This window comes from Brachyistius frenatus, unplaced genomic scaffold (assembly GCF_029030835.1).
Source record: "Brachyistius frenatus isolate BFR_SWC_R1_liver_20210118 unplaced genomic scaffold, ASM2903083v1 Contig_74, whole genome shotgun sequence".
Lineage (NCBI taxonomy): Eukaryota > Metazoa > Chordata > Actinopteri > Embiotocidae > Brachyistius > Brachyistius frenatus.
In genome coordinates, this window is record NW_027210673.1 from 101,644 (window position 1) to 129,625 (window position 27,982).

General features: G+C 42.4%; 1 protein-coding gene across 3 annotated transcripts in view; it reads right to left on the reverse strand.

The window, feature by feature from the left end:
- Nucleotides 1–27,982, reverse strand: part of LOC138626467 (reelin-like) — a 95,071-nt gene that overhangs the window by 61,676 nt on the left and 5,413 nt on the right. For all 3 annotated transcript variants that reach the window (XM_069708123.1, XM_069708120.1, XM_069708119.1), the window contains exon 2: nucleotides 11,690–11,797. In XM_069708123.1, coding sequence (XP_069564224.1) covers nucleotides 11,690–11,797 — 108 coding nt within the window. The remainder of the gene's footprint in view (nucleotides 1–11,689; nucleotides 11,798–27,982) is intronic.

Here is a 27,982-nt window from a genome sequence, read left to right on the forward strand (position 1 = left end):
CTCCCACTGGCTCAGATTTGGAAATCCAATGTACACCAACCGGAATAATTTGGAGAGCAAGCTCATTAAAGGGTCATATTTCATGCGGTAATTCTTAATACCTGTCATAAACCTATTGGAGCATTAACATGTGTTATTAAAGGCCTGTGGATGTATGGGAATCTGTCAAAAGCCAGAATAATGCCTCTGTCATCATGTTTCAAGAGAAGGCCACACAACAGCAACATAAATGATACATCACAACAGTACTGACAGCCTGAGTAGGGACCCCATATGCTTTGTGCTGCTGAATGATCCCATGCAATGTGCGTGTTTTTGTGCGTCTGTTTGTTGCATTAACCCCTTCTTCCCAGTACCATCCTCAGTCGGTTAGTCGGACCGCTGTAGGATCTCACGGCACATGGCAAACCAACTCTGATCTGCCATTGGGTGAACAGGGCATCCATCTCAGCATCTGCCAATCACACTGCTATGGAGACGGGTTGGCAACGTTGTGATGATGGCAGGGGTCTGGCACAGTGTTGCCAGGAGGAAGCTGTGTGTTAATATGGGTAAAGAAAGATGCCAGTGGCCTGGGGGAAAAGGGGTAAGAGACTCTGTGGGAAAATGTGGGGGGAAGAGGTTTGCCATATCAATGAAAAAGTTGAACTGGCATTAAAGGACACCTGGAGGTCTGCTGAGCAGTACACTGTGTCGGTGAGGATGCACTAGTGTATATAAGAGACTTGTTTCCATGTGTGCACAGTGCAATCCACTTAATGTTCTATGAATGATGCCAAAATGAACTGTATGTGTTCATGCCCTTGTTCTAAGCACCTGACCAATTTTTGCCCATGTGCACACATTCACAGAACAGTTGCTCTTTCATTTAGGCTTCCATTGTATCTCACAGCATCCATCATCCATCATCCATAAACTCCTGATGGCAAGGACGCACACACACACCCACACACAAAAATACATATCTACGGCTTATTTTAGGAGCTGCCAGTATGGCTCTAACCAGCTGAATAAGAGAGAGACTACTTCACACAAAAGCATATGCTCATACGCGAATAATTATTTAATATAAATATTCAACTAATATAATAATTTGTACACTTCTGTAACATGCTCCATATACAGTGTGTTGTCAAAACTAGTAGCTGAAAACTAAAAGCACAGAGAAAATAAGCAGTGAGTTCAATGTTGGAGTACTGTTTCCTTTCAGTGATCAAGAGCCACAAGCCGTAGGAGCATGAATGATAAATGGAGTACAGGAACACTAGTGGAGCATAATACAGCCTCCTGAACTAATGTGCTATAATTGAAATGAATGTTGCTCTGAATCAAACAAGTATGTGTGTGTGTGTGTGTGTGTGTGTGTGTGTGTGTGTGTGTGTGTGTGTGTGTGTGTGTGTGTGTGTGTGTGTGTGTGTGTGTGTGTGTGTGTTTTGGAACCCCGCCCTCTGTGATAGATGAGACTTCTACTACTTTGCACAGACCTGCAATTTATCTCAAAGGCACACTCACACACTCACAAACACACATATCATATACCCAAATGCATATATATGCATGTATATGCCACATACTGTATACTGCTGAATGGACTATTCCCGTTTATTTGGGTCTTATTTTCATTGTTGTGGTCATTTAGAAGCACAAGTGACATTGTACTCACTTAAGTGCATTTAGGAATCGTGAATAGCCCACAACATTTAAACAAATGGAGATTAAAAAAAACCTGTGGCCATATCGCTCAGCCCTAGTTCAGTCTGAGCTCCACGTTGTGGCCTGTTGTTTCACATGTGGATTGTGAGCAGAGATGTCACAAGTTGTGGCTGTGCAGAAAACACTGTTGAAAATGTGTAGTGTGTTACATCACACCAGATTAATAAAAATCACAGACTGTCTGTCCAGCTTTTAAAGGCTAACCTCCTAACATGGAATAACTGATCAAAGGATGCACAGCCAAAACACATCCTTGAATTTCCAATCTGGGTGTGTGAGTACATGGACAGAACCAGATTATTCTGATCATATTAAATTGAGGAAGTCTCTTATCAAACCAAACCTGAAATCAGCTGACCTGAAATGTTATAAAAATCCCTCATTTAAGAGAAAAACTACCTACTATTAGTACGGTGGTTTAGAGTTGATCCAGAAAGAAGATCTGTGATGGATTTATTTTCTCTTCCAAATAAGTTTGACCAGGGCTGTTTGAAACTTGTTTGATCATCAGATATTATATGTTTCTTGTCGAATTGGGCCTCTTTTTTAGTAATGTTATCATTACTGATAGGAAGGATGGCCAAAACTATGACAATAACATCCAAGTTATATAAAAATGAAATTCCCTTTTACCTTCCCTTTGTGTTTTTGATAGTGAAAATGGGAGACAGGGGACTGCTAAAAAAAACTAAATGCAGTCCCAGGCTCAATGTGTGTGTGTGTGTGTGTGTGTGTGTGTGTGTGTGTGTGTGTGTGTGTGTGTGTGTGTGTGTGTGTGTGTGTGTGTGTGTGTGTGTGTGTGTGTGTGTGTGTGTGTGTGTGTGTGTGTGTGTGTGTGTGTGTGTGTGTGTGTTATGTAAACCATCAAGGTGAAGTGTTGCTGAAAGGCCTACTGATAATGACATGGCACCAAGTGGAGGACATCCAGCTTTGTGCCCCAGGAGAAGCTTACCACATTGGGTGGCAAAGTCACTAAACTCCCCTTCCCCCACCCCTCCAGTCCTTGAGCACCAGTTTCTTTTTCCAACTCTCCGTCCATCCATACATCCATCCACCAGCAAAGCCTATGAGCAGCTGCCTTCTGTGGGTGTGTGTCATTGTAGCTTGGCAGGCACACACCACAGCTTTACCGGCAGGCGCCAGGGCTAATTTGATTTTTAATTCAACACGACTCCTCGGCTAATAGTTTGAGTTGAGGGTGAATTAATCTGATTTGACTTGTGCTAATTTCTTGCACCCACACCCCTGCTCTCCACCCGTCAATGCAGCAAACAAACAAACTGGTGAGGCCATGGTCTCGCAGGCCCTGTCCTGACACACATGTTGAGCTTGAGAGATAGAGACCTGGGGCGACAGGTGAGGAGCCAGTGGAAAGCCTTGGGAAAGCATGGCATGGTGCCTGTGCTGCATTTACATGTGTGTGTATACACAGCATGTGTGTGCATCTAAATGTGTTCATGGAGGAGGCTGGAGCTGAGCCTGGTCTGACAGAGGAGTGCTGGGAGGTAGTGAACTAATCACAGTAACAGACTGGTTCTCTTAAGGAGGGCGAAACAAAGAGAAGGTCAGAAACTATTTTCACTGCCAAAATATGGGTCAGAATGGATCTGGGTGAGTTGTTCACAGACAACTTGTATATAATGTAAAACCAAACAAAAATGGGCCAGGCAGTAAAGCGTTCCTGTTCGTCTCAAAGGCTTTTAGAGGTTGGCGGGCCAAATCCCGTCAGGGCCCTACAGGGAGAAACCAGTAGAACCACTAAGCTCCCTCAGCTCATAGTCAGAAGGAGCACTTCCACTGCATCTAATACGCTCTGCAAGGGAACTTTAAAAATGAATAGACCTAAGAGTGCCGCTCGGTTGGCATGCACTTTGTGGAGAACACTTTGTAAAATCACTTCCTCTCAGTTTGAACACCAAAACCACAGATACCCACACACTCGCAAGGTGAATGTGGAGGTATAGAATGTAAGGAGTTTTATATCACAACACAACAAAGACAAATTTCAAAGTGAGCTTGCCTCTGTGTTGAAATGATGCAAACCCACTAGCGTTCACAGAAATGTGTCAATCTGAGCAGTCTTTGAGTCAAAGCCCTCTCTGTCTTTATTCTATCTTTATTTCTCTCTCATTCTCTCTGGCATGTTACCACCCTCTCTGCATGGTAGAAAATAACATTGCTCTGCTCAAGAGAGACCACACATGGGAGAAACAGCCTACGCCTGCTGCTCTCTCCTGCAGGATAAAAAAAAAATTAAAAAAAAATATATAACTGCCCAACAGCTCACGCACCACTTTGAAATCTCTATCACAGGGAGTCCAGCTCCCGCTTTCCTCTATTTCTGCTTTCTCAGTCACCCTAGACCTTTTTTACCGTACATTTGGATGCAAAAAATACAGCAAAGAAAAGCAAAAGCTCAGCATGTGCACACAAATACGTGTGTTCACAGAGAAAATATAAACACACATACACAAGCACTCTAAGACACAAATAGAGGCATGAAGACAGGCACTCGCATACACATACAAATGTAAGCACACCTATAGTGAAGCCATGGGAGTTCAAAGAAGGGACTGTGTTTTTGAGTGGAGAGCTCGTGTCCATGAAGTGAACCAGTTAATTCCCAGCAGCAGTGCTCCAGCAGTTCGACTGCAGCATCACACCTGAGGGTCCAGACCTATGCTGTCGGGATGTATAGCCAACTCTACTGCTGTGGGTCTACCTCAAATTAATAATGAATGATGTTGTATTCTGTTTGAATTCTTTCAAGGTGGAGTTGCTTTTTGCCTGAAAGAAGGTTTTTGCGCATGAAGAGACTCTACTTCTGACTTATGGTGCATAATTTCCCAAGTATTGCTCTGGACTCTGAGAGCATGCAAATGTTTAGCCACCTGTTAGCAGCCTCCAGGACACTCAGGCTGGGCGAAAAGGGTGGGGAAGTCCTGTGCCAGCAAAGCAGGGAGATTTATAACGAGCCGACCCAGCCGATCTCCAGTCTGATCTGACACCGTGCTGCAGAGAGCACAAATCACCTCCCATACATAACCCTGCTCCTGACAACTCATTTCATCTTCTGCACTAATGAATTCATCATCAGGAGGGATCTGCCTTTGGTGCCTCAGCCCTGAGCAGAGAAGGAGTAATGGCTTAGATAAGTCATCATCATCATTATCAACATCATCGCTGCTGCCAGCACCACCTAGCCTCTGTTTGGCCAACAGTGCAGGAGCAACAGTTTGGGACTGTGCAGTGTCCTTGACAGAGTTGCAACAGGGGAACTTTGGCAGTCTTCAAGGTTATTATGAGGATGGATATCAGAGCAAATGTGTCACAGATGCACATCCTATGTTTGAGAATCAGCATGAGTGTGGAATTTGAATGTGTTGGGGTATGAATGGATAAGTTGGTGAGTGTTAGAGCTCTTATGGTAGCAAGCAAGTGTATACATGTGTGTGTGTGTGTGTGTGTGTGTGTGTGTGTGTGTGTGTGTGTGTGTGTGTGTGTGTGTGTGTGTGTGTGTGTGTGTGTGTGTGTGTGTGTGTGTGTGTGTGTGTGTGTGTGTGTGTGTGTGTGTGTGTGTGTGTGTGTATATGAAGGAGTCTAAGCGGCACAGTCAGGGAGCTGTCAGCAGAGAGCCAGGGAGCAGGCTGATCACAGGGCTGCATTGCGTTTGATGTCTCCTAGGGACTGACAGCTTCTCTCCCCATGGGAAACCCTTCTCTCACCCCTCCCCTGCTCCCTTCACCACCCTTCCTCTATATCATTGCTCTTTATCCTCCATCTTTCCATACACAGTATATCCTTCTCTGTTTTTCTCCTCATCCCACTGATTGGGAGGAAGGGGAGGGGGGGATTGCAGAAGCACACTTGTGCTCTCCTGGGACTGTTTGAGAAAACACAGAGGTTGCAAAACAAGCCTTTGTTCAGTAGGAAACACACCTGTGAGCGTGTCTCTATAAATACTGACATGATGAGCTGCCATCTCTCATAGTCTGACATTCTGTCTGACATTCAATCTGGCTTGGTGTCAAAAGGGTGCTGAAAGCTGACCTTCAGCCTTGAGATGGATGAGTGTGTGGATATCTGGATTTGAATGCATAATTATGCATAATAAAAAAGGAACAATCATGGATGATTGAGTATTTCTACATTTGTCTTTTTCTGCATCAATCCTGTAAACCCACAAATGTATGGGTAACCTTTAAAACACTATGACATACCACGGGTCACTAGCGACCTTACATATGGCAATTAGAGTGCACTGTTCCACAGTTTTGTGGCTCAGCGTGGATGGACAGATGTGTCTTTAAGAGCATCCATCAGCTTTTGGAATTCGTGGCATCTCTTTCCTTCTCTTTGGCTGTGACCGCAACATTTTCCAGGAGAAAGTGTGTTTGTGACATCTTCTGGCTTTAATAGTTGGAAATTTGGTGTGTAAAACTTGTGTGTTTACAGAGGGTTTACAGGGGTTTAAGTGGCTGAGGTTACTATATGTAATTCCGTCATGTACTACTTGTCATTTTCATGCTCTAGTTCTGCTTTTCAGTAATCTGATTAATGATTGACACAAAAACTAATTCCTCATCACCAGTAGCCTCCAGTGAATCTTCATTTGCAGAGCCGTTGACATTAAAATCCACCAATATCAAAGAAAATGCTACTCTTCACTAGACGTGTAACCCAGATGCAGTGCAGTACAATATTACAAATAAACACACTCCTGTATCAATGTGCCCATGTTTAGGCACTGAAGCAACAAGACAACTACCACAAGGACAAACTAGAAATGACAGCATTGTTATCTGCAATGTTTATCCAGCATAATGTTATCAAAAATTATTTTACACCTCAGGTCCCAAGGATGTGCTTTGATATACCTTTTAGTGGAAAACATTTTAAACATGTTTCTTAAGATAATTTTTGACTTTTTAACAAATGAACATTTATAAAGGCAAATAGTTTGAGGAATACAATGGAGGTAAGTGTTTGATTAAAAAAAAAAAAATCAAGCTAGTCCTGCGTCGCTAACTATCAAGGCTATACATTTGAGAGTTAAATGTGTGTATAGCATGATTAGACTTTTGGCTGCGGACCCTCTCTGGCCCCTCCTCCACAGGTCAAGGTGCAGCAGGATTTCATCTCTACTCGGGCTGTGTGTTAGCATGAGCCCATCCGTCATGGGAACAGAGTGTCGGCTGGATGTCCCCGTCACTAAGCTGTCCATTTTGTCAGACAGCCAGATCCATCATATTGAGATGGGGACTGATCCTTGCTAGCAGAAGCCGACCGCCCCGCAAATACATACAAATATGCAAATTAACGACAAAATAAACATCACCCTGCAAACGAGCCATCAATCAATGACCAGTTTCTAAGCAGCTCAGCATTGGCAAGGCAACACCAATCAGCCACTCCGTCAGAGGGAGTGATGGAACGCCATCCTCTCATCTTCTTTCCTTCCTTCCCCCTCCTTATATCATTCATATACTGTCTCTCCCTCATTGGTCCCTATTTGCCATTTTTCATGCACACTTTCTCCAATTCCCCCCTCTCACTTTGCACTCACACTTATTCCTTTAATCTCACACACTTTGTCAGCCCCAGATTGGTGTTTTTGCCAATCCATTTCCCTCCCATCTATTTTGAAAGCTCTCTTCTCCCTTCAAGCGCATGTTTATCATCGTAATTATAAGTTAGCAGGACACATTTAGATTGAAAGCTTATTCTGTCTTTGTGTTTGAATGGATAGTAATGTGATGGGAAACATTTTGCCATTAGGAGAGCAATACAAATCAGACCACATTACATTTATTTCCATCAAATCTCTGGCTTGTGGGGTGCAATGCATCACCCTAATTATTGCTGTGTGACATAAAACAGCAAACTGTTATTATGATACCTAAAGCAAATGAATCAAAGTTATGACAATGTACATAAGTTATTGTTTTCATCGTAAAATCTTTGTAGACGCGAGTTTGAAAACTGTGCGAGTTCCTTTCAGAAAGCCAAGAGGCCGGACTGGAAAGAGAGCGCTCTTAATGGAATAAAAGTGAAAGTAGGGAAAAACACAAAGCAGTTGGAATTCTCCAGCAGCTGAGTCAGTCCAGACTCATGTTGCTTCTCTGGCAATGCGTGTAGACATCCCTTTCAGGCATGTTACTATACACATACATACTGTATAACATCCACAAGTTTCAATCTAAAACATGTTGCAAAGATCTCTAATGAGTATTTGGGTTGTCAAAATCTGCTATACATTATGAAATGAAACGACACACCCTACCTAATCCATTAACTGTATGTCGTAACAATATTAATTCCAAAATGAAAAGTAGAGTCTTTCCTGCCAACCCCTGCCACCTTGAAATAGAATAATTGCTGCAGAGTGCCTTAGCCAGACTAGTTTATCTGCCCCGTTTGGGTACATTTATAAAAAACACAATCAATTTAGACTCTTGTGTTCTGCCTGTTTTGAGTGGACATGGCTCCCAAACATAACATTGTTTTGAGCTCCAGTTTGTCTGATTCAGCACCAGCCACAGCAGAGCAATTACAACATCATAAAGGTCTGTGGTTAGCCCCCCCACCCAAGCAGCAAGTGGGGATCTCTTGCCTTTAGGCAGCGGAGGAATGAGCCTTGGACAACTGGAGCCGCAGCTCAGCCCAGAAAGCCAGAGATGGCTTTCCTTAGTCTACCTTAATAGCCACTCCAACTGCTTCATCACACATCAGCTAATTCAACAGGGTGTGGGTGTTGTGGTCTGACCATGCAGTAAAAAAGTCAGTCCCTCAAAGCAAAACAATTTTATTACAAATGTAGTGCATTTTAATTCAGAGGGAGTGGAAGACAATAAAAGGCTCACTTCTTGTCTCCGTGTGATGGTGTTTGTGTGACTACATGTGAGGGAATCTACCAACAGGATTTTGAGAGACCAAAAGTAGAATTGCCGCCTCACGGTTGTTTGAATCTGCTAACCAGTCAAGTTCAGTTTAAATCCATGTCTGTCCAGACTCGTATAATATATGCAGTGTAGACTTTGACTGAATTTGGCCAATAAAATTGATCCTGGTAGAGCACATAGTCATGACAGTACACAATGTTTCAAAGATGGATGTTGAGGTAAAGAAACTTCAGTTTCAAAAACGTGGATGCTTCACACACATCTTCAACATAAAAGATCTATACAATCACCACAAAATTAGTGTCACTAATTTAGTATCCAGAAAAATTTGAGATATGGTCAGAATCTTCACATCTGTTCCTGAATTATAGTGTTGAACAACGACTGGAAAAGTGTTTTTACAGAAAAGTATGACATCACAGTGACTTTAACATTTGACCTTTTGGAAATAAAAAATAATCATATAATATTATCCTGTCATGAATTTGAGTAAAATTTGTCATTATTAACACATGAATTGTTGAGTTGTGTTTTGTGAGGTTACAGTGACATTTGACCAAATTCTAATCAGTTCATCTTTGCGACCAAAGGAACATTTGTGCCACATTTGAAAAAAATGCCTTCAAGACATTTCTGAGATATTGTGGCACTGAGGCAGAAATATAAAAAGGAAGGACAAAACCAAAACACAGGGCATGAGGAGACCCAATGATAGAGCATGTGTATTTGCATGCGGTGTGGTCATGCTCATTGGCACTGCTTTTATGAGTTGCAGTATAAAGCAGTGAAGGGTAACACATAAGGCTGAGAGGAACTCTCTCTTCAGAGGCCACTGTGCAGTCATCCTGTCGGCTTGTTGCCACAGCTTTGACCACACCAACCACTGGACATCCCCACACACAGCGTAGAAACACTAACTTCTCTGTCTCCACAGCTCCCCATCTTTTTGTCCATTAATATCAACCCAGCAAAAATAAGCAATGGGCTGTCTTCCTTCCCTTATGCTTGGCATTAAGTTGCAATTTCAAATTTCCAAAACCTTCAGCAATCTGAATTCAGCACCGATCTTCTCCCTGTGTGCGATCCTGTGGCGGCCATGCAGGGAGGTTTCATTCTTCCCTGACAAGAGTTCATGTGGGTTCTGATCCATCTGTGAGCCACATGTTCCACCACTTCAATAACTGTACACAGCTGGAGTGTATGTGTGTGTGCTCTTGAGTGAGAGTGGGTGGGTATTTCTATTGTACTCCATGTGAGTGTATGAATGTTGCTGTCCACGTGTTAGCCGTGTCCCCTACAGGCCTTCATTCAGGGGGGATTAAAGTCACACCCTCTCTTAGATGCTCTCCCCCAAACACCATTCTCATGAAACTCCCTCTTGGAGTTGCATGACCCTTTTGTCTTCACGGGTCTCTTTAAATTTGTCAGAGCATTGGACATCAAGCAGCATCTCACTCTATTCTTCAAAGCATTTTGCTCAAACACGGTCTCTCTTATGCACGGAAATGTCATTGGGTTTCCATGAGCCCAGTGATGAAGCGCATTCTCTCTTCTTCAGCTCTCCCAAGGCTGAATAATCCCCAGACATACCACTGTGGTCTGCAGACCAGCCGGGCTGCTGACACTACGATACTGAGAGTGTCTCATAAAAATCCCATCTACCTAATAATTGTACAGACAAATGAAGTAAGGAAAAAACAAATCAAACTGTAAGCAGTCCCACCTCAGACAATATGGCTGTAATAAATCACCCTATAGTTTCACCTTTATCACAGCATTGATTCTGCATGTGCTTGTTGCTCTGTAGAGTCCTGGAGCCCACACTGGGAGATGACGCAGGAGAATTAGAGCAGAGAAACTAAGTGCAAAGAGCTCTTCACCTGAGGACTAAATGACTAACTGGTGCTGTGAAACCTGGACAACGTCACTGCTCAACAGATTACACATGCTGTATCCGAAGGCTTTGCAGACTTATTTAAACACAGACCGTGCAGAAACTCACAGTTCCACAAGCTGCTGCCTATCAGTGTCTGCAGCCGTACGCTTAAAACTTTTCAAATAATTAGAGTGAAACAAAGGTGACGCAATCCTTGCTTGGATGCCTCCCCACTAAACAGAGCTGCCAAGAGTGAAAAGCTGCCCCAGCCAGGGTGAAGTCAGCATCCGAGGAACAGTGGAGTTAGTCAGGATAAGTGAACCCGCTGGGCAGCAGTTCTGGGCCAGTAGGCCTGTTCTCCAAGGAGTTCTTTATGGCCGCTTCATTGCCCCAAGAGAGCTCCCACCCGAGCACACAGGGGCTCCATCCGCACACACTTCATCTGAGTCTAAAAACCCTTGTTGTGTGACAAGAAATGAGTTGCTATTGATATAATTCAGTTGCATCCTTACTGTGTAACTAGACTTCACTTGTCAAAAGAATTTTTAAGAATTCAAAATTTTGGTACATTTTTTGCAGTATAATTAATAAATGTGACACATAATTAACAGAGAGAAGTTAATTTAGATAAAACATTAAAGCTGCATGTGCAAAAAATGCAAAGAAAATGTAAATACAGGATAAAAACAATTGTTTGCAAACCAACAATCACGTAAAATTGCAAATCATTTATTGCTAAACCAATAATTAGCAAATAAATGTCTTTTGGGTACACCAAATGCCAATACGCAATTCAGACTGACCACTGAAAATTTTATGCAACATTTGACAAGCCAACCTGATGATCATTAGTTATTTTAGTTTGCTTTGTCTGTCAGAGGGCTCTGCTTTGTGCTGCAGTGTCCTCTCATCCATCTCATATTCAGTTTTCAGTTTTTCTTCTCTCAAACATCAATGAAAACCCAGCTGGCCGAACCCGTGGTCCCATCATCCCCACTCCTCATCCATCACAGCCTGTCACAAAAGGAGTGGGGAAGTGGTCTTATGCGTATTCTGGGAACGGATGTGGATCACTGAGCTGGGCCATGCTCACTGTGATACTTTATAGTCCCAGTACTAAGATACTATTTCAAGTATGTGAGGGTTTGTCAGTGCTAAAAAGAACAACTAATGTATTGCCAAAAGGAACATTACTTACCAAAGCCAAACGCAGCCGGAGCAGGGATGGGAGCAGACTGGACTGGCGTGGAGGTGTAGAGGCCAGTCACAAGCAGACCATCAAAGGATACGCTGGTAGAGATGGTTACTGAAGAGGGAGGAAAAATATGATATTTAATATTGGATTTACTCTCAAGACTGTTACTGCAAAAATCTTCCCCCAAATTTGTTTTTAAATAAAATAAATCACTCATGTTGTAGCGCCCCCGTATACCTCACAGGAGGACAGGAAACTAAGTTGTAATTCACCACTGATTAAGTGTTAGAGATCACAAGTACTAAGTTACGTTTACACTTCATTTGCAAGCTGCACAGATAATTAGTCGGTGTGATGTACACGCGTGTGGACAGGAAGTCTGGAAGTTTATACACACACTACAGCTCACTAACATCCTGCTGAAAATGAGCACAATGAGCAGAGATAGAAATGTAAAGTGGCCATTAACTGGGATGCCAATGAGACCAAACACCCTGCAGGAGGAGGTGTTAAAGCAAAATCTACAATGTCACACACATACAGTATACAGACACAAACACGGGAGCACAGTTACAGCTAAAATGGGGGATTGAGTCACTTCTAAAGTTGTTGAAAAGGAAACAGTACAACGTCCTCACCTCACTGACTTTCTCAAAGGCAACAATGCCCGAATGTAATCTACCTCATCCTGAACAAATCACCGTACTTTAATCAAAGCCTGTCCCTATTGACAACCATATTAGACGAGACTGATGAGCTAATTGGATGAAACCCTGATAGCCTTGCTAAGTCTTTATTCATCACAGGTCACCACAAACAGCACCAGATCTGAAACCTGCCAGAGGTCTATTATCCAGCTGAGCACATCCACGGCTTAGTGTATCCAGCAGCAAGTTAACTATTGATCCGCCCAGTAAACAATGGCCCTGAGTGACGGGACCACAGAGTCGGCAGCATCACTGGAGGAAGAGAGCTTAGCCACTGGACTGCTTCCAGCCAGACAGATCAGAGCACAGGGGAACAGTCTGCGGCTCAAAGAAAAACACTCTCCCAAAAAAAACACTTTTACACATTGAGGAATAAAACCGTTTGGAGCGGAGAAAGATGGAGGCATTGTTATTTCCTGACTGTGGAATCTCCCTGCTTATGGTGGGAAAACTGAATCGGAAAAGGAGGAGACACCCGCAGCATTACTGTTTTAGTAACAATAGCAACATGTCACTATGGTCTCGGGGCGTTCGTTCTTCTAAGTTTGGTGGGTTTCATTGTGGAAATCTGGGTAGAGCAGACTCCTGTGTGGCCCCGTCTGCCTGCCTGTCTGGGTGACTCCATTAACTTGTCCCTACACAAGGCGCCTGGTGTTTGCATGTGTGTTTGAATGTGTGTGTTCTCCTTGTGTATATTGGATGTGTTACATCGCGTCTTAAGTGTGCAGTTCAGCCCATCTCTTCCCTCTCTTTCTCTCCTCCATATCAAAGCCTAAATAATTCATCTCACAACACTGTTATTGAATCCAGACATTTCCACCTCTGTCCTCCTGTCTAAAATCTTCACACAGAAATCCAACTATTTACACATCATATAGTTACAGCCACCTAAGCGATAGGATCCATGCTTGTAATTCACACTTGTTTCATTAAAACTCCATTCATGTTTTTTTTGTTTTAGTTATCAGCTACAACCTTGCATACCTGAAAAACAGAGTAAACACAATGAGCATGCATCAACTACATTATAAGCTTGGTTTCTATATCTAAAACAGAAACCAAACTTGTTGGACAGTGGGGAAAAAAAAAACATAATGTACTGCCTGAATTCAACAAAGAATATTAAATTAATTATCCTAAAATATCAACCAATCAAAATACAGAGCGGTTTGCGGTCACCACTCATCCCTATGAAATATCCTCCAACTGAAACATAATTTTTTTTTATCATTAGCAAATCAAATAGAAAAAAAAAACTCAATTATGTGCACATAATTCGTATGAATGGCTGTAATAACTGTGAGCAACAAGTAATTTCCTTTTTCTTGTCAGCTGCGAGCACTGCCAAATTCTATCAGCATGTACAGCGTGTACAAGAAGCTGTATTGTGAGAAAGACAGATATTTTGCTTGGCAACAGAAGCATTATCATATTCAATCCATGTTGCTCAGTGCACCTCTAACACGGCAATATCCACAGAATGGAGGGAAAAGGCCTCCCTATTCAAACAAGCAATTATCATGTTCATACGATGCATACATGTGCTCTTCATTTGTGCCATTTTGGATTCCCAGAATACATTACCTATTCAACAAATCCATTCCGCAGCGTGGTGAGATATGTTATCAGTGTTTACATTATGTTGTATTGATCCAAGGCCGGAGCATGATGCAGTATTTAATGGAGTAATGGACTGAGTTTAATGCCCCAAGTTGGACCGAGCTTCACCAGCTTCGGTACACACAAAACGCGAATTTCTGCACTTCCATTGACCTGCATCACCAAGGTTACTCTACACAGACACCTTCATATGTGCTACACACATACATGCAAACAAAAGATTTTGTTTCTTCCTCCACTATGCCTTTTCTCTGTAGCCACTGCTTACACTTTTCTTCCAGCTTCACTCCCATTTGAGGAATCCCTGTAGAAATCCCCATCTATTCCCTTCTCATGCATTTTCTGCTCCCTTGCAGCAGTGTACCTGAACTCAGTTTTGAGGCAAAGCTCGGGGCACAAGGTTACAATCGAAAAACAAGAACAGGGGCATAGAGGGATGTGGAGAGATGGGTTAGTGGAGTGGCCCGTGGAGAGCATCACTACTTGATCAATACAAATCCAAGATCTAAATTATTTAGTCACTCCTCTAACACCCCTCTCTCACTCGCATCAGACAGATGAGCCAATCAGATGAGATCAGATCCAATCACCTGTGGGGGTACTTCACACTCTTTCACACACACACACACACACACACACACACACACACACACACACACACACACACACACACACACACACACACACACACACACACACACACACACACACACACACACACACACACACACACACACACACACACACAGATCTAAAGGAAGGCCTTTGATGGTAGCCTTTAACATTCTTGTCCACACTTCATCTCCGAGCACTGTTCACTTGGCCGAGGGAGATGAGAAGCCATGAGGCGGGAATGGGGGTGAAATATATTACCAACACTCTCAATGAGTTTCTTCACATCGTGTGCACTTGTGTGTGATTTTGTCCATGTATAAACAAACCAGGTGTCAGGCTAACACTGTTCCTGCAAACATCTGGACTGAATTTAGGGCTTTTACTGCTGTCAGACTTAATCTGTGAGTTAGAAATCACTTGCTCAAGCGCGCGCGCGCACACACACACACACACACACACACACACACACACACACACACACACACACACACACACACACACACACACACACACACACACACACACACACACACACACACACACACACACACACACACACACGCAAATGCATAACAATATACGTTTGCGTTTATTTTCTGTATAATTTTTGGTTAGTTCTAAAGGATGGGCGGGTTGGTCGTAGAGTTAAGGTTTCAGTATGCTTCAGTAGCCTTTGTGTCTGAGCACAGTCCACAAAAATTAATGTGTCCATACTCGCAGGAGCTGTGTGCCTCTGGTCTTAATTTATACTTTGGTTATGTGATTGAGAGTGTGTTTAGGAAGGAGACGGGAAGAGGAAGTGTTTGGGTCAGGGTTCCCGCAGACCAATGAGCCAACAATCAACAGGGAGCCACATGCAGTAGCAGACCTTCATGTTTCAAATTTCAAGAGGCATGTGGAGGGTCTGAGTGTCAAGCTTGCAAGTGATCCTAACTTCTTGCAAAACCCTCATTACACTGTATGCATAGCACCAATACCCACGTAGAGATGCTCCTACTTTATACTCCAACACACCGCAGAGCACATCTCTTGGCCTTAAGCCAGCATGTAATATTGATGATGCGATGTGGTATGCCTCATTATAGACACACACAACCGTGCTACTACTCAACTATTGATGGGCCTGGGGCATTCTTCACTTCTCTGGATCTACCAGGAGTAATGTTAGGGCACAAAGTCCCAGCTAACCACACAACGCAACAAAATACACATTAAAAAACACAATTCTGGCTTTGCTGAGGAGTCTTTCAGAACTCAGGCAGACACACACAGCGGACACACAGAATACACACACAGTGACGACTAATTGGTAATGGAAAATCGTCTATGACAATCTGTTCTGGAAAAATAAAATCACAAATAATTGCGAGTAAATCAAATGGCCTATTTTCCATCTAAGTTTATTCATGTGCAGTACATTATGTTATATGTTTTGAATCACCCACACTTGGTTTGAAATTGTTTGATAAATATTTCAGTTCGGATTCCCCGTGACTTCTCGCAGCCACCTGGCAATCAACAACAACAACGGGGTTGCAGTATGTCTTGGTATCACCTGAGTGCAGTGCCTCATCCTCAATGCTGTAAAAGCATCCTCAACATGGGAATAACAAGGCACTGGAAGAAGACAGTGAATAGGTGTTTAAAATTGTATAAGATACGAGTCCCAAAGAGGTGTGCTATTGCCTTTAGAAATGAATGCACCTGCACAAGACAGAGAACCGTTTTTTTTCTGGTGTTTTTTTCAAATGTATTTATAGTACAAGCAGAGAAGGAGCAGCCATGAATGATAAAATGTTTTGGCCAATTCCTTGAGCAAAACACAGGTCTATTAAGAAGTGAAAAAAACAGCCCAAATGCTCATGTCAAAAATTCTAAACTAATGTGAATGCCTCACTGTATGCTGGGTCAGCAATCATAATAGGTCCCAGAAAAATAGGGCCCAGTGGCATCCTAAAAGCAATGGTAATGCCTCCTTATGGTGTGACAAAACATAGTCGGTACTGTGGTTGGCAATGGTTGGTGGCATGAGCTCATTATTAGAAAAAAAAAAAAAGCATGGCATGGAATTAGACTAGAGCTGGACAGGAAGTCTCTGAGCTCTGATTTACATCGCAGACTAGTAAACTTGCATTGATGTGCTTGTGTGGTTGGCATGGCCTGAACAGCTCCTTTCTGCTATTTGTGTACAAACACACCCATAAGTCTTCACCACACCCATATTCATAACCTTTACTTTACTGACACAAGTCTCTGAGAATTATTTTGAAAATACTTAATACATGGCTACAGAGGGAGGCTGTGACAAAATGTGATTCAGTCGTACTCAGTTATACCACAAACTAAAAATATAGCCAAAGGTAGTAAGAGTCAGATAGGGGCAAAAGTAATTTGTGCAAGAAGTGACAACAGAAATGTGTAACAGAATATATTATCAATGAAATCCCCATTCTTTTCTGAGTGAACCAGGAGGATGCCCCTTTTGTTTCCAAATGGGTGGAGGTTTTCTTGGCAACAATCTGGATAAAGATAGCTGACCATCTGACCCATATCCCACTGGCAGACACGCACGTGCCCCAGAGAGGACCAGGAAATGGAGGCCAGACCATGGGGAAGCTTTACTTCCATCTGTTTCCATGGTCATGCCAGTGTCAGGGTGCCACTTCACTCTGAGCTTCCTGAAATGGTTCAAACTGTCAGTCATCTGACCGTGACACTGTGAAGGGTAGGTCCCTATTTCCAGGGATAAGGAAGGAAGTAAAGATTGGTTCTTCAAACTGACAACAAGTTGAAGAATACGTGAACCATCTAAATTACTGAAGCGTGAATGTCTCCATACAGTTTCGGAAGACTGTGTGGGAAGTGTGTTTCTGCACATATATGTGTCATGTGGTGTTCGAGTCAGGTCTTAGAGGCATCATTCCATTGCGTAACCTTCTGGCACCATCCTGGCCTGCTGGCACTGCCATCTGCTGCTGTGGCACACTCGATCGCAGACGACCTATCAGCCACTGAGCCTCTACAGGTCTGCTTAACTACAACATAGACAAAATTTTTTGCAAAAGGCTGAATGAAAGCAGTTTATCTCTCGGGAGCAGTTTACAGGTCCTTTCATGATCACTGCCAGAGATTATATCTGATTTTTGTTCTTGATCCAATTTGCTCTGATGAGGTTGTACTCTGTTTACCGAGGAGCCTTACTGCCTGCCTTACTTGGCGTCACCCCTGCAACAGCCGTGGAGGAAAAACAGGAGCGAAGAGGCAGTTCTGTCACAAGCATCCTGTTCCTCACACATAATCTGGCGCACAATCACACTTCATTGTGCTGCTGTCGATGCATACAATGTTCAGTGCGTTAACATGAGCGAGCACAGGTGTGTGAATTATTCTCCACAAAGGGCACCCTCAGTAAATCCTCAGTAAATATTTTCCTTCTATTCCTAAGTGTAAAATTGGACTTGGAACCTTTTCTATCCTTTGTTGTGGTTTTTGGAGAGAACCACTTTAACCATCTGCAAATCATATAACTCTGCACTCAAACTATAATATATGCTTTTCATTCTTAGTGCGAAAAGGCTTATATTGGACCTACAAAGAATATACAACCCAACTGGGAAGCCATATACACTAAATAACAAGGCAAATGAGTTATCACTAAACATTTATCCATACTGAACAGAGCACGTTTAGAGAAAGCGTGTGACGTTCTGACAACTCAAAGGCTAATATTTCTACCTGAGATCAGCTTTGACAGCAAATCATCTCTCTGGGCTTTTAACATTATTCATTGGTTCATTGTACAGAGGCTTTGCACACAGATCATGTATCTGTATCCATCTCTCCTTTGAGAGACTTTACATTGATTTTGATAACCTACAATTCTGTTATCAGGACATTGTCTGCATCAGTCTTGAGGAAATTTTGAGACAAAGAAAAGAGAAAGGGTAAGAAAGGATTGTCAGTGTAAGAGCAAAAGACCTAAAGCAGCAAGTGACAGTATCCTGCATTATTAAAAGCATCCTAACGGCATTACATTTACAAAACATTCACTATGAAGGGCACACTGTTCAGAAGAAGATGCATAATTGGTGGTTGCTGTAAAGGGTTACATTGTAGTAAGGTTCAGGAACACCATGATTCTTTCCCTCTGTCGCTTGGTGACTGCCAGGACTGGAGAGTGAGCTGTCCTCATGATCAACACCATGTGTTCTGGAGACAGAGAAAAGGCTTCAGCTATTCAGCCCTGACAAGCAAAGAGCCTTCCTTCACTTATTAAAGCCACACACACAACGCTAACACACGAGCAAAAGTCAAGGTGTTCAACTAGAGAATCATAAAACAGAAAATATAAACAATCTTGTCAGTTAAATGCAGGGAAGCTGCCACTGCGTACGCCTTCCTGAGAGAAAATCCAAGGAATGTAGAATAACACTAAAAGGCCAGTGAGCCTCGAAAACTGGGTAAAATCAAAACCTCAACTCCCTTCATGGGGCAGAGACCCACAACACACACACACCACACTAGGTTTAAAAAAAAAAATCAATGGCAAGATCAATGACACTAAACACATCCATCCATTCACACAAAGTGACACCTCATCATATAGTCATCGACGTGCACACTGACACACAAACAGACAAACACAAAGAGTAAGCCAGCTTTGAAAGCTAACACAAGCAAAATGCAGACATTGGATGTACACAACACTGTTGCACAAATCTTTTTCCAATCTCACCTGCTCCACTGGGAGCTGCCCTCATAGAAAACAGGGAAGAGGTAATGAGGGCCAAGCTGTCAACTGTCACCTACAGGTATAACCTCAGTGTCTGTTATGCCGTCCCTTCCAGGCTGCTTAGCCTAAGTGACCCCCATCCTCTTCCCTCAACTGGTTGGTCTCCGACCTCCTGTATCCCCCAACAGCCTGATTCACCACTGAGCAAGGTCCGACCGGAAGGCATCTGTCAAAGCACGGCCTTGAGACTTTAGATAAGGGAAGAGCAGGAATTTAGATGGACATTTAGAAGGACAGAGGATCATGCCAACAAAAGCAACATGCTTTCTGTCCAGTTTGACCAACCTAGCCACGTAAGTCATCTAGGGCTGCAATTTATGTTTACAGTATTGCCTTTATAAACGAATCTGCCGATTATTTTCTTGATGAATAGATTGTTTGACCTTTTAAATTTCAGATGGAAAGTGAAAAAAGCACAATGGGCTGCAAAGTATTGTTCTGCCCGACCAATAAACTAAAACCCACAGATACAAGAATGCAATGCTATGAAAGTCTGCCTAATCATACAACAAATATCCTTTTAACAACCACTTCAATCCTCACATTATTCTCAACTGAAGAAAGCAGTTTTTAACACAATAAGCAAGAGACCCTCATAATAACAGCTGCTGACCAGACACCTAATAGTCAGTGCCAGCTCTGACCTGATCCATATGCATCGCAATTGCAAAGTTGCTAAGAATTTAGAGCATCCAAAGTCTGCATGAAAGTATTGCAAATCTGTCCCGCAGGCCAGCATATGCAATATCTGTTATGAGAGTGGGCACCGAATTCACTCTGTCCAGTGTGCCTGCTATTACTTCAATAAACGAGGCAATGAGATAGATCCGAGGTAGGAAGAGTTGGTAAAAAAAAGATTGCTTTGACTGACCAGTAGATGCATACTTTTTGAAACAAATCTTCATCACTAAATGAAGTCATTACAAATCAAAAGAGCAACAAAAATTGCCGTGCTTTAATAATTTCCTGTGTGTACTGATGTCTCATCAAGATAAATTCAAGGTGATTCCTTCTCAGTTGGGTCTTTTCTACCACTATCCGGAAAAAGCATGAAATGTGCAAAGAATCAAGTGGTCAAAACCACAGATAAATGGTAGAATACAGAATACAGCTTGAAACTCAAACAAAAGTCAAACTACACAGGGCGTATAGTCCATCCTTGTTTTAACTGAGAGATGTTGTTTGGATCCTCTCCTCACTTTCAAGGAGACAAATGGACCAAACTTAATAAATGTCAACGTCTTAGAGCCACTCAGTCATATTTTATTAAAATGGCTCACATTGCTTCTATTGAAATATTTCCAGCTGAGATGAAAAAGGGAATATTTTCATACTCTATGTCAAAAATGCAATATATCTTAAAACAATCCTGCTGTTTGGTCTTTTGCTGAATTTCCAGCCTTGTATTTCCAACACTGCATATTCCAGACTCACTAAGGCTTATGAGATAAAAGAGAATAAGTAAGTTAGCAGCAGGTGCACCTGCCCTCCTCTTAGCCATCCTCATGGGCTGACACTTCAAACTGCAGTTTTTATCAGAGTATCAACCTGGACTTTTGAACTGTTCGAGCTTCGTGAACAGTTAAAGACAGCGTGCCCACTTTATGCTGGGCCGCAATTGTAATGAGTGTTCGAAAAACAGGTCAGCTTTTCTTAAACACAGTATGAATGGATTTTCAACAAAAGTGAGTTTGTACATACTATAGTCATGTATTCTAGGGGCCGCACTTGACAAAGAATGACAAAGAAGGCAATGGGACATTTTATCACAGCCAGTCCAGAAAGAAAATATCTCTTTTCATCCGGACACACCGATTGAGTCCAAGCTGAGTCCATGTGTCTGTAATATAGTAACCTAGTTTTGAATGCCTGCTGCCCAGGAACATCTGGACACATGTCGCTGCAAAACCAGACAGTTGCTCCGCCTGTTAGTACATATTACCGTGTGCACATGCATACTGTAACATACTGTATGAGCACACTCATGCATACAGGATCGAGATGCACACAATATTCCAGGCTGACAGCAGTCCCAACCAGGTTCCCACTATCACAAAAATAATAGTGCTAATATAAATAATGGCACTGTCACTTTGCATAGAGGTCCACTCTACATCCCCGCTCTGTCAGTGCGTCATTTGCATCTCTTCAACACCCTCCTTACCTACTTCTATCTGCTTATACAATATATGGTATATAACATATATACACCATTACAGCACCTGTTTCTATCTACAGTTTATAGTTAGAAGACATATAAATGGGACCTGTCATAAAAAAACAAAGCAGGTGCAATGTAGAACATAAAAGGTTTACTGAGTTGTTTTTAAGAGTTTGCTTCTTTCCTTAAGAGGAGTAGTATATTATGTATGTATATGATGTGTCAACACATCAACTTATCCAAATAATTTATGGAACAAAAGCAATTGAACACATAAAATGGGTCTTATTAAAAGATGAATGAGCCTTAGCCCATGCATGCCAGTTGGTCTCATTTACTTTTCCAAAGAAATACCCACAGGTCTCTTGCTAATTCTGAAAATATCCAATGTAATAGCGCACACATATAGTTAAAAGAAAACAAGATAACTGTTATTCAGCAAGTAAATTTGAATTCAGTTTGGCAAATTCTTTAAAGAAGTCAAAGACGTCCCGGGGGCTGGAAAGGAAGTGCCTCACTATTTTGCTCTCCGCTCCCTACTCTTTCTTGGCGTGAAAGTTACAGATTATGGCCAGCTAAGTGAAAAAGTACTGACATCAGTCAAAGTCTGACGCGCCTCTCTAGCTTTTGGGTATGAATGTTTGGTGGAAGGAGAGTGGCACTGTGGTGGGAGGGGGGCTGCATAGAGCAGAGGGGGAAAGATTGATTTCTAATTAACAAGCTGGTTGTTGTAATGAAAGACTAGATGTTCTCTACTGGTAGTGGATCAATGGGGAGCGCTTTCCTTGACATCCAGTCTTAATCACACCAGCACAGCTTGGTAACAATGCACTCATTGCTGTAATTAACGTTGTCACACAACCTCTGTCTCCCCTTCCTCGTCCCCACCTCTTTCCTGTCTTAGCTTCTACTTCAGACCTGTGCTTTCATTCGATAGCACGGATCATTCAATTACTCCACCACTTTGTATCCTCTGCTGTCAGGACATAGTGAAATGTGCACATAAATAAATGTGTTGAGTCACTGACAAAGACACTATGACGTCTATATTCGGACAAAGTGGTCCTTGCTAAGCTGCCTGTAAATGTGTCTGGTGTGTTTGCAACCACAAGTCCACGCTTAATCTTGATTACTGCACTTTGCACATCTGTGGTGCAGGAGTCCACGTCTTTAAAGTTTAGCCCAGCTTCTTTTATAGTCATCTGCAACTGGCTGCATATTTCTCTGTACATTGATAGAGTTACACAAGTTGTAAGGCTCCTTGACTCTATTTTCTTATTTCTGAGTCATGTCTTGTCCTACTGTAACTCCCAAGCGTCTTCATGTGCCATGGATGCCAATGAAAGTCTGAGCATAGAGATTATTTTTCCAACATTTACTCTCATGTTATTTATCTTAAACACTGTATCCTTGTAATGTCCCAATGGGATCAAAAAGGATGCAATAAATAAACTTGACTGCCATCTCCAGGGGGGGCTCTGGTAAATTCAAAGCTGTGATGAAGACACATGTTCCACCGCCAAATTATTTTTTTCTTTTCTTTTCTTTTCTTTTCTTTCCTGTCAAGGGAAGAAAACGGCCAGAAAGAGAGAATCACTGCCCTTTATATTTGACACAGTCACTCCCTTGAGTACACAGAGATAGAAAGATAAAGTCTCACTTATTTCTCAGTCGAGCTTGATAATTCTTGATTTTAGTTGCCAGATTAAGACTCCCTGAAAAGCAGGGTGCAATCAGACACCTGATTCACTGAGGTGTAAGACAAGCTGCTCCACTGGGTATTGCTTGATAAAATGAAACATATTTTTGTCTGAAAAACATGTCACAGGTTCATTGATAACCCGTTTCTAGGGGCCTGTTGTGACGGCGGATTTGGAAATGATTTAGTTATTTTTTTTCTCAATGATTGTTGGACAAATTAAACAGATATAATTGATGACATATACAAGACTAATAAGTACTAATAAGTACTAGTAAGTACTAGTAAGTACAAGTAAGTAAGCTTGCATTTCAGAAATCTTGCTGATAAATGACCAAAGTAAAATGCATGTACTAATCATTGTGGTCTAAGAGGAGAATCTCTGTGGGAGTCCTGAGTCAGAGCTCATTGATGACACACTGACCTGTGGGGGCTGGAGGTCTGAGGTTTGATATGTGGGAACGACAGGGGAATGAAGTATTTTCAGGGGAAGAATATGTGTGCACTTGTGCATGTGCGCGGATGTGTAATCTGCCTCTGCCAGCCTGCCGTGTCTTTCTGGGCAGAGTGGACCTGGTTGTTTGAAGGAGGCTGGTGCTGAATGGGGGGTAGGGCTGGGGCTGGGGCTGGGGCTAATCCGCCTGTGCCACGCGCCGTGTGCCCAGCACCCAGCCAGTTGCACCATGGCGCCTCCTCTGTAGTGGGTCCATTGGAGCGCTACAAGTCCCTCTGAATGCTATCAGCACAGACGACACACTGCCCCCCGAGCAGGGATTACAGTTCTCACAATGAAGCTGCCAGGAGGAGGATCTAGAGCAAGAGGAGGAGAAGGAGGAGGAGGAGGAGGTACACAATCCTCCAACAGGAGCCCCATTCTCTAAAAGGAAGAGGCCATCAGCAAAACTGACATGCCCATCAACTGTGGTTGGGAAACCAAACCAAGAGAACGACTGAAGGATCCATCACTTCTTAAAATCTAGACTAGAGCCACTTGGTGCTGAATGAAGTGGTCCATTGTTATGGGGTAAATTGGTATGGGGACATTAGCATGAGTCTGCATAGCCACTCAGCTCCTAATGTCATGTGTAGACCTGTTATCTGAGCCTTCTGATAAGGAAATAAAACATCGCAATTATATTTATAACCTGTTCGTAAGATGAAAGTAAACATCAAAGAGCAGAAGAGAGAGAAAAACTGTAATGTGCCAATAAAAAATAATTTAAATAGACTGCAAAAGGGTGCGTCCCCTGTGTTTTCTATTGAAAAACTTAAGCAGTAAATACAATGTGGTTCATATTCACGCTCACACCCTCAGGGTATAGAGTATTTTGTGTGGGATCTTTGAGCTGGTGTTCTGTTTCTCACCGTGGGTTACCATAGAGACTGATATCGAGGGTGGCCCCAAAAAATATTTGGACACTTAAGCCGTACTTAGAAATGCATCATATAAATATACTAGAATTGCATGACATGAGAAAATGTCAAACCAAAGGGCATTTTTGCAGAACCTTTATCCCCACCTTCTGCTAGTGAGAGAAATGCTGCATTCAAATGGAACTTGTGAGCTTGTGGTTACGACATGGGAAGTCGTGTGCAGGGAATGCTCAACGCTCAAATGATTAAGTTGTAAGAACAATTTCCTCAGATGTAGCTTTTTATTTAAGTTATGAGGAGAAACTCTACTTGACTAAAATTACAATATATTAGCTTAACATCCAACAAAAGAATTAATTTCAATGGCCGCTGTGTTTTCCTTAACCATTAGCAAACACGTCACAACTCGTGAACTTGGGGCTTATAGAAAATGTTATGTCCCAATATGGTGAATACCACAAGAGGGCGGCGTTCATGTGGACTCTTCTCGTGTACACGGTTAATACGACCCCATTTGAATGCAGCATAAATTTAAAAAAAAACTGTCGACAAGCACTTACGTCATAGTAGAGTAGTCAAAGTAGGGTATGACACAACTGTTGCGATAAAATCTCTTGAAAATCACAACCCTGTCAAAATTGAATCCATTCAGTCTAATAACCTTTGAGGAATCTGGAAGAGCTGCATGAATTAAACAGCACAGTGTGAACGCATCAGGAAAGGGCTTGACTGTAACAGACATTCATATGTAAAAGTATCGCGGTATAGCTTTAAAGACAGACAGAAAAAGTAAAGAAAAATATTCAACGCAAATCAGTTTGTTATGCTAAGATTTAAATGATTAATTAATGGATAAACAGCATTCTGCTTACATAATTGAATGTGTGGGCAATTACCCAGTTTCTATAACGGCTGTGGTGAAAGTTTTCTCCATGTTTCACCCAATACAGCCTTTAGGTTTTTCAAGCTGGAGCATCAACAATTTTTTTCCCCCATGGAATCACATTGGAGCTCCATGGGACTGGTGCATCAAAAATTTCTCCAAGGCAAAACAATTTTTCAACAAGTCATGGTACACCAGTGATCATTATTCTGTAGAAAGTTCCGCCTCTGCTTCCTTTAAATGACATAGGACCAGGCAGCAGCCAGCAGTGACGTCACGCATTGGTTTGTGAGCCCCTTTTATGAAGCCTCGAGTTCGAATTTCGTCAGTCGTAATCTCGCTAGTTTGGAGTCCGAAGTGACCATATTTGGACGACCTTGGGAGGAACTAGCGTTGCATCTGACTCGATCTGATTGGGAACCAGAGGACACTACGCCCTGCCCACCAGTAGCAGAAATGAGACTGCACCACAGGCCTGTCAATCAAACAGACATGCTGCTTGTTCTTTTGCAAATTCAATCTGAACTGCCTAATTCTTTGAGTTTGTGAATGGTCTCTAGAGCACGAGCTCCACCCAGAACATTCTCGTAGGACACCCATTGTTGTCTATCAGCTATAGCACGCTAGCAGGGTTAGCTTCAAAGCTGGGAAGACACTGCGTGATTTCTATTAATCTTGTAAAATGCATTAAGTGTCAATTCTCTGCTCCAACTGTTACGGTCAATGGACCGTTCACCAAATGGAGCTGCCCGTGAATACCAAGCGCTCACTTGCTTTTCTCCCCTGATAGTTCAGTCAAGTTTATTCAAATAAGATGACTGTGTCCTCAGTCTTGCCAAAAAGAAAGAAAGAGTGGCATTACTTTGTGCAGCTCTTAAGTTAAAATTACATGGCTGGCATTAATGGAAAATGACAGTTAATTATGAATATGTTGCACTTTTGTTAATGGACATTTTTTTTTATTGTATTTCTTTTATACTTGAGAGTAAACAGCTCAGAGTCTCTTCCTATTGACAGCATGCAGAATTTGAGTATCCTGACTGTCACAGTAAGAATTATGGCTAATTAATTTTCATATTTTGAAAATAAATTACCAACATGTTAGTTTTTGCATTTCTTAGATTTTCTCTGCTGTGCCAGAAACATACTCGAAAACCAAGGTACATACCAAACCATATACTTTTGTGTGCCATTACACTCCTACGAAGTTACCAAAAGAATGCAACAAAATGCTTTCCGCTTCAAGCGAAGAATAACTCATGTCACCATATTTGGGGTGGCTTCCATGTTGCCATATTCTGTCAGGAGTCAAATCTGTTGGTGCTTTTGCTGTGCAAAATGTAAGCCAACACACATCAGAAGGGGACACAAGGGAAACACAGCAAGCAAGTACACACTAGGACACCGGGAGCCTAGTTTCTGCACACCACAGCTTGTATTATCAACGGAGAGGCACTCCAAATCAGGCAAACCCCCAACAGACAAGCACACACTCCAACATCCTGAAAATACTTACACCCACTCGTCTGCCCACTCATGAAAGTTACTGAAAACACAACTCACATTTGCTTGTTAAGAGCTTTCTTGTTTTGGCTGGAAAATGAATCCGTTGAGGAAATTGAAAATAAAAAATGTAGCAGCTCCTTGCCGCTTGCCCAGATAAGACTGGCACAAGCGCACACCTCTGCCTGGCGGGGAACCACTCTCTGCCTTCATTTTTAGTTCTTTCTACCACACCTGGCACCATGCTGGCATCATTCTGGCACCAGCCGGGCAAAGGCTAACAATGTAACTGCTATCTGAGGAGATTCTCCGTGCCCTGATGCAGTAAATTGATTTTCCAGAAATGTAGCATAAAGGTGGCATCTGAGCCATCTCAACTATCCGGGCTTGAAATGCTCTGCTGCTGAGCTGCTGCCACTCACTGACTCTTTATGTGAAAGTACAAAGCAGTGACAGAGAAGCATGTCTGCCAGTGCATGTTTGTTATAGCGTCATTACATTGTCGTAGTTATGTACAGTTTGTTCTAACAGCTCCAGCCCGTTTCTATGAAAACATCTTGACACCGCCATTTAACACCTGACAGGAGGAAAATACTAACCTTCGGTTCTTGTTATCATGTCACATCCTGTTCTAACATCGACACAAAGAATTTGAACAGGCCGCTGATCAGGACATTTGTGTTTAGCCAGCGGAACATCTGACCTGTCTCTATGTCATGATGGATCACCCACTAAGAGCTGAGTGCTGTGCACAGGGCCAGGCGTGCATGTGTGACAAAGAGAAGATTCCCAATGAATATCCATTCTCATTTCTCGCCCATCTGCGCCTTGATATAAAGGAAACTGGCATATCTCAGAGAATACAATGGTCTTTAAATGGTTTATCATTCAGTGTCCACAAAGACAGAACACCCAAACACACCCAGCAAGCCCATACAAACA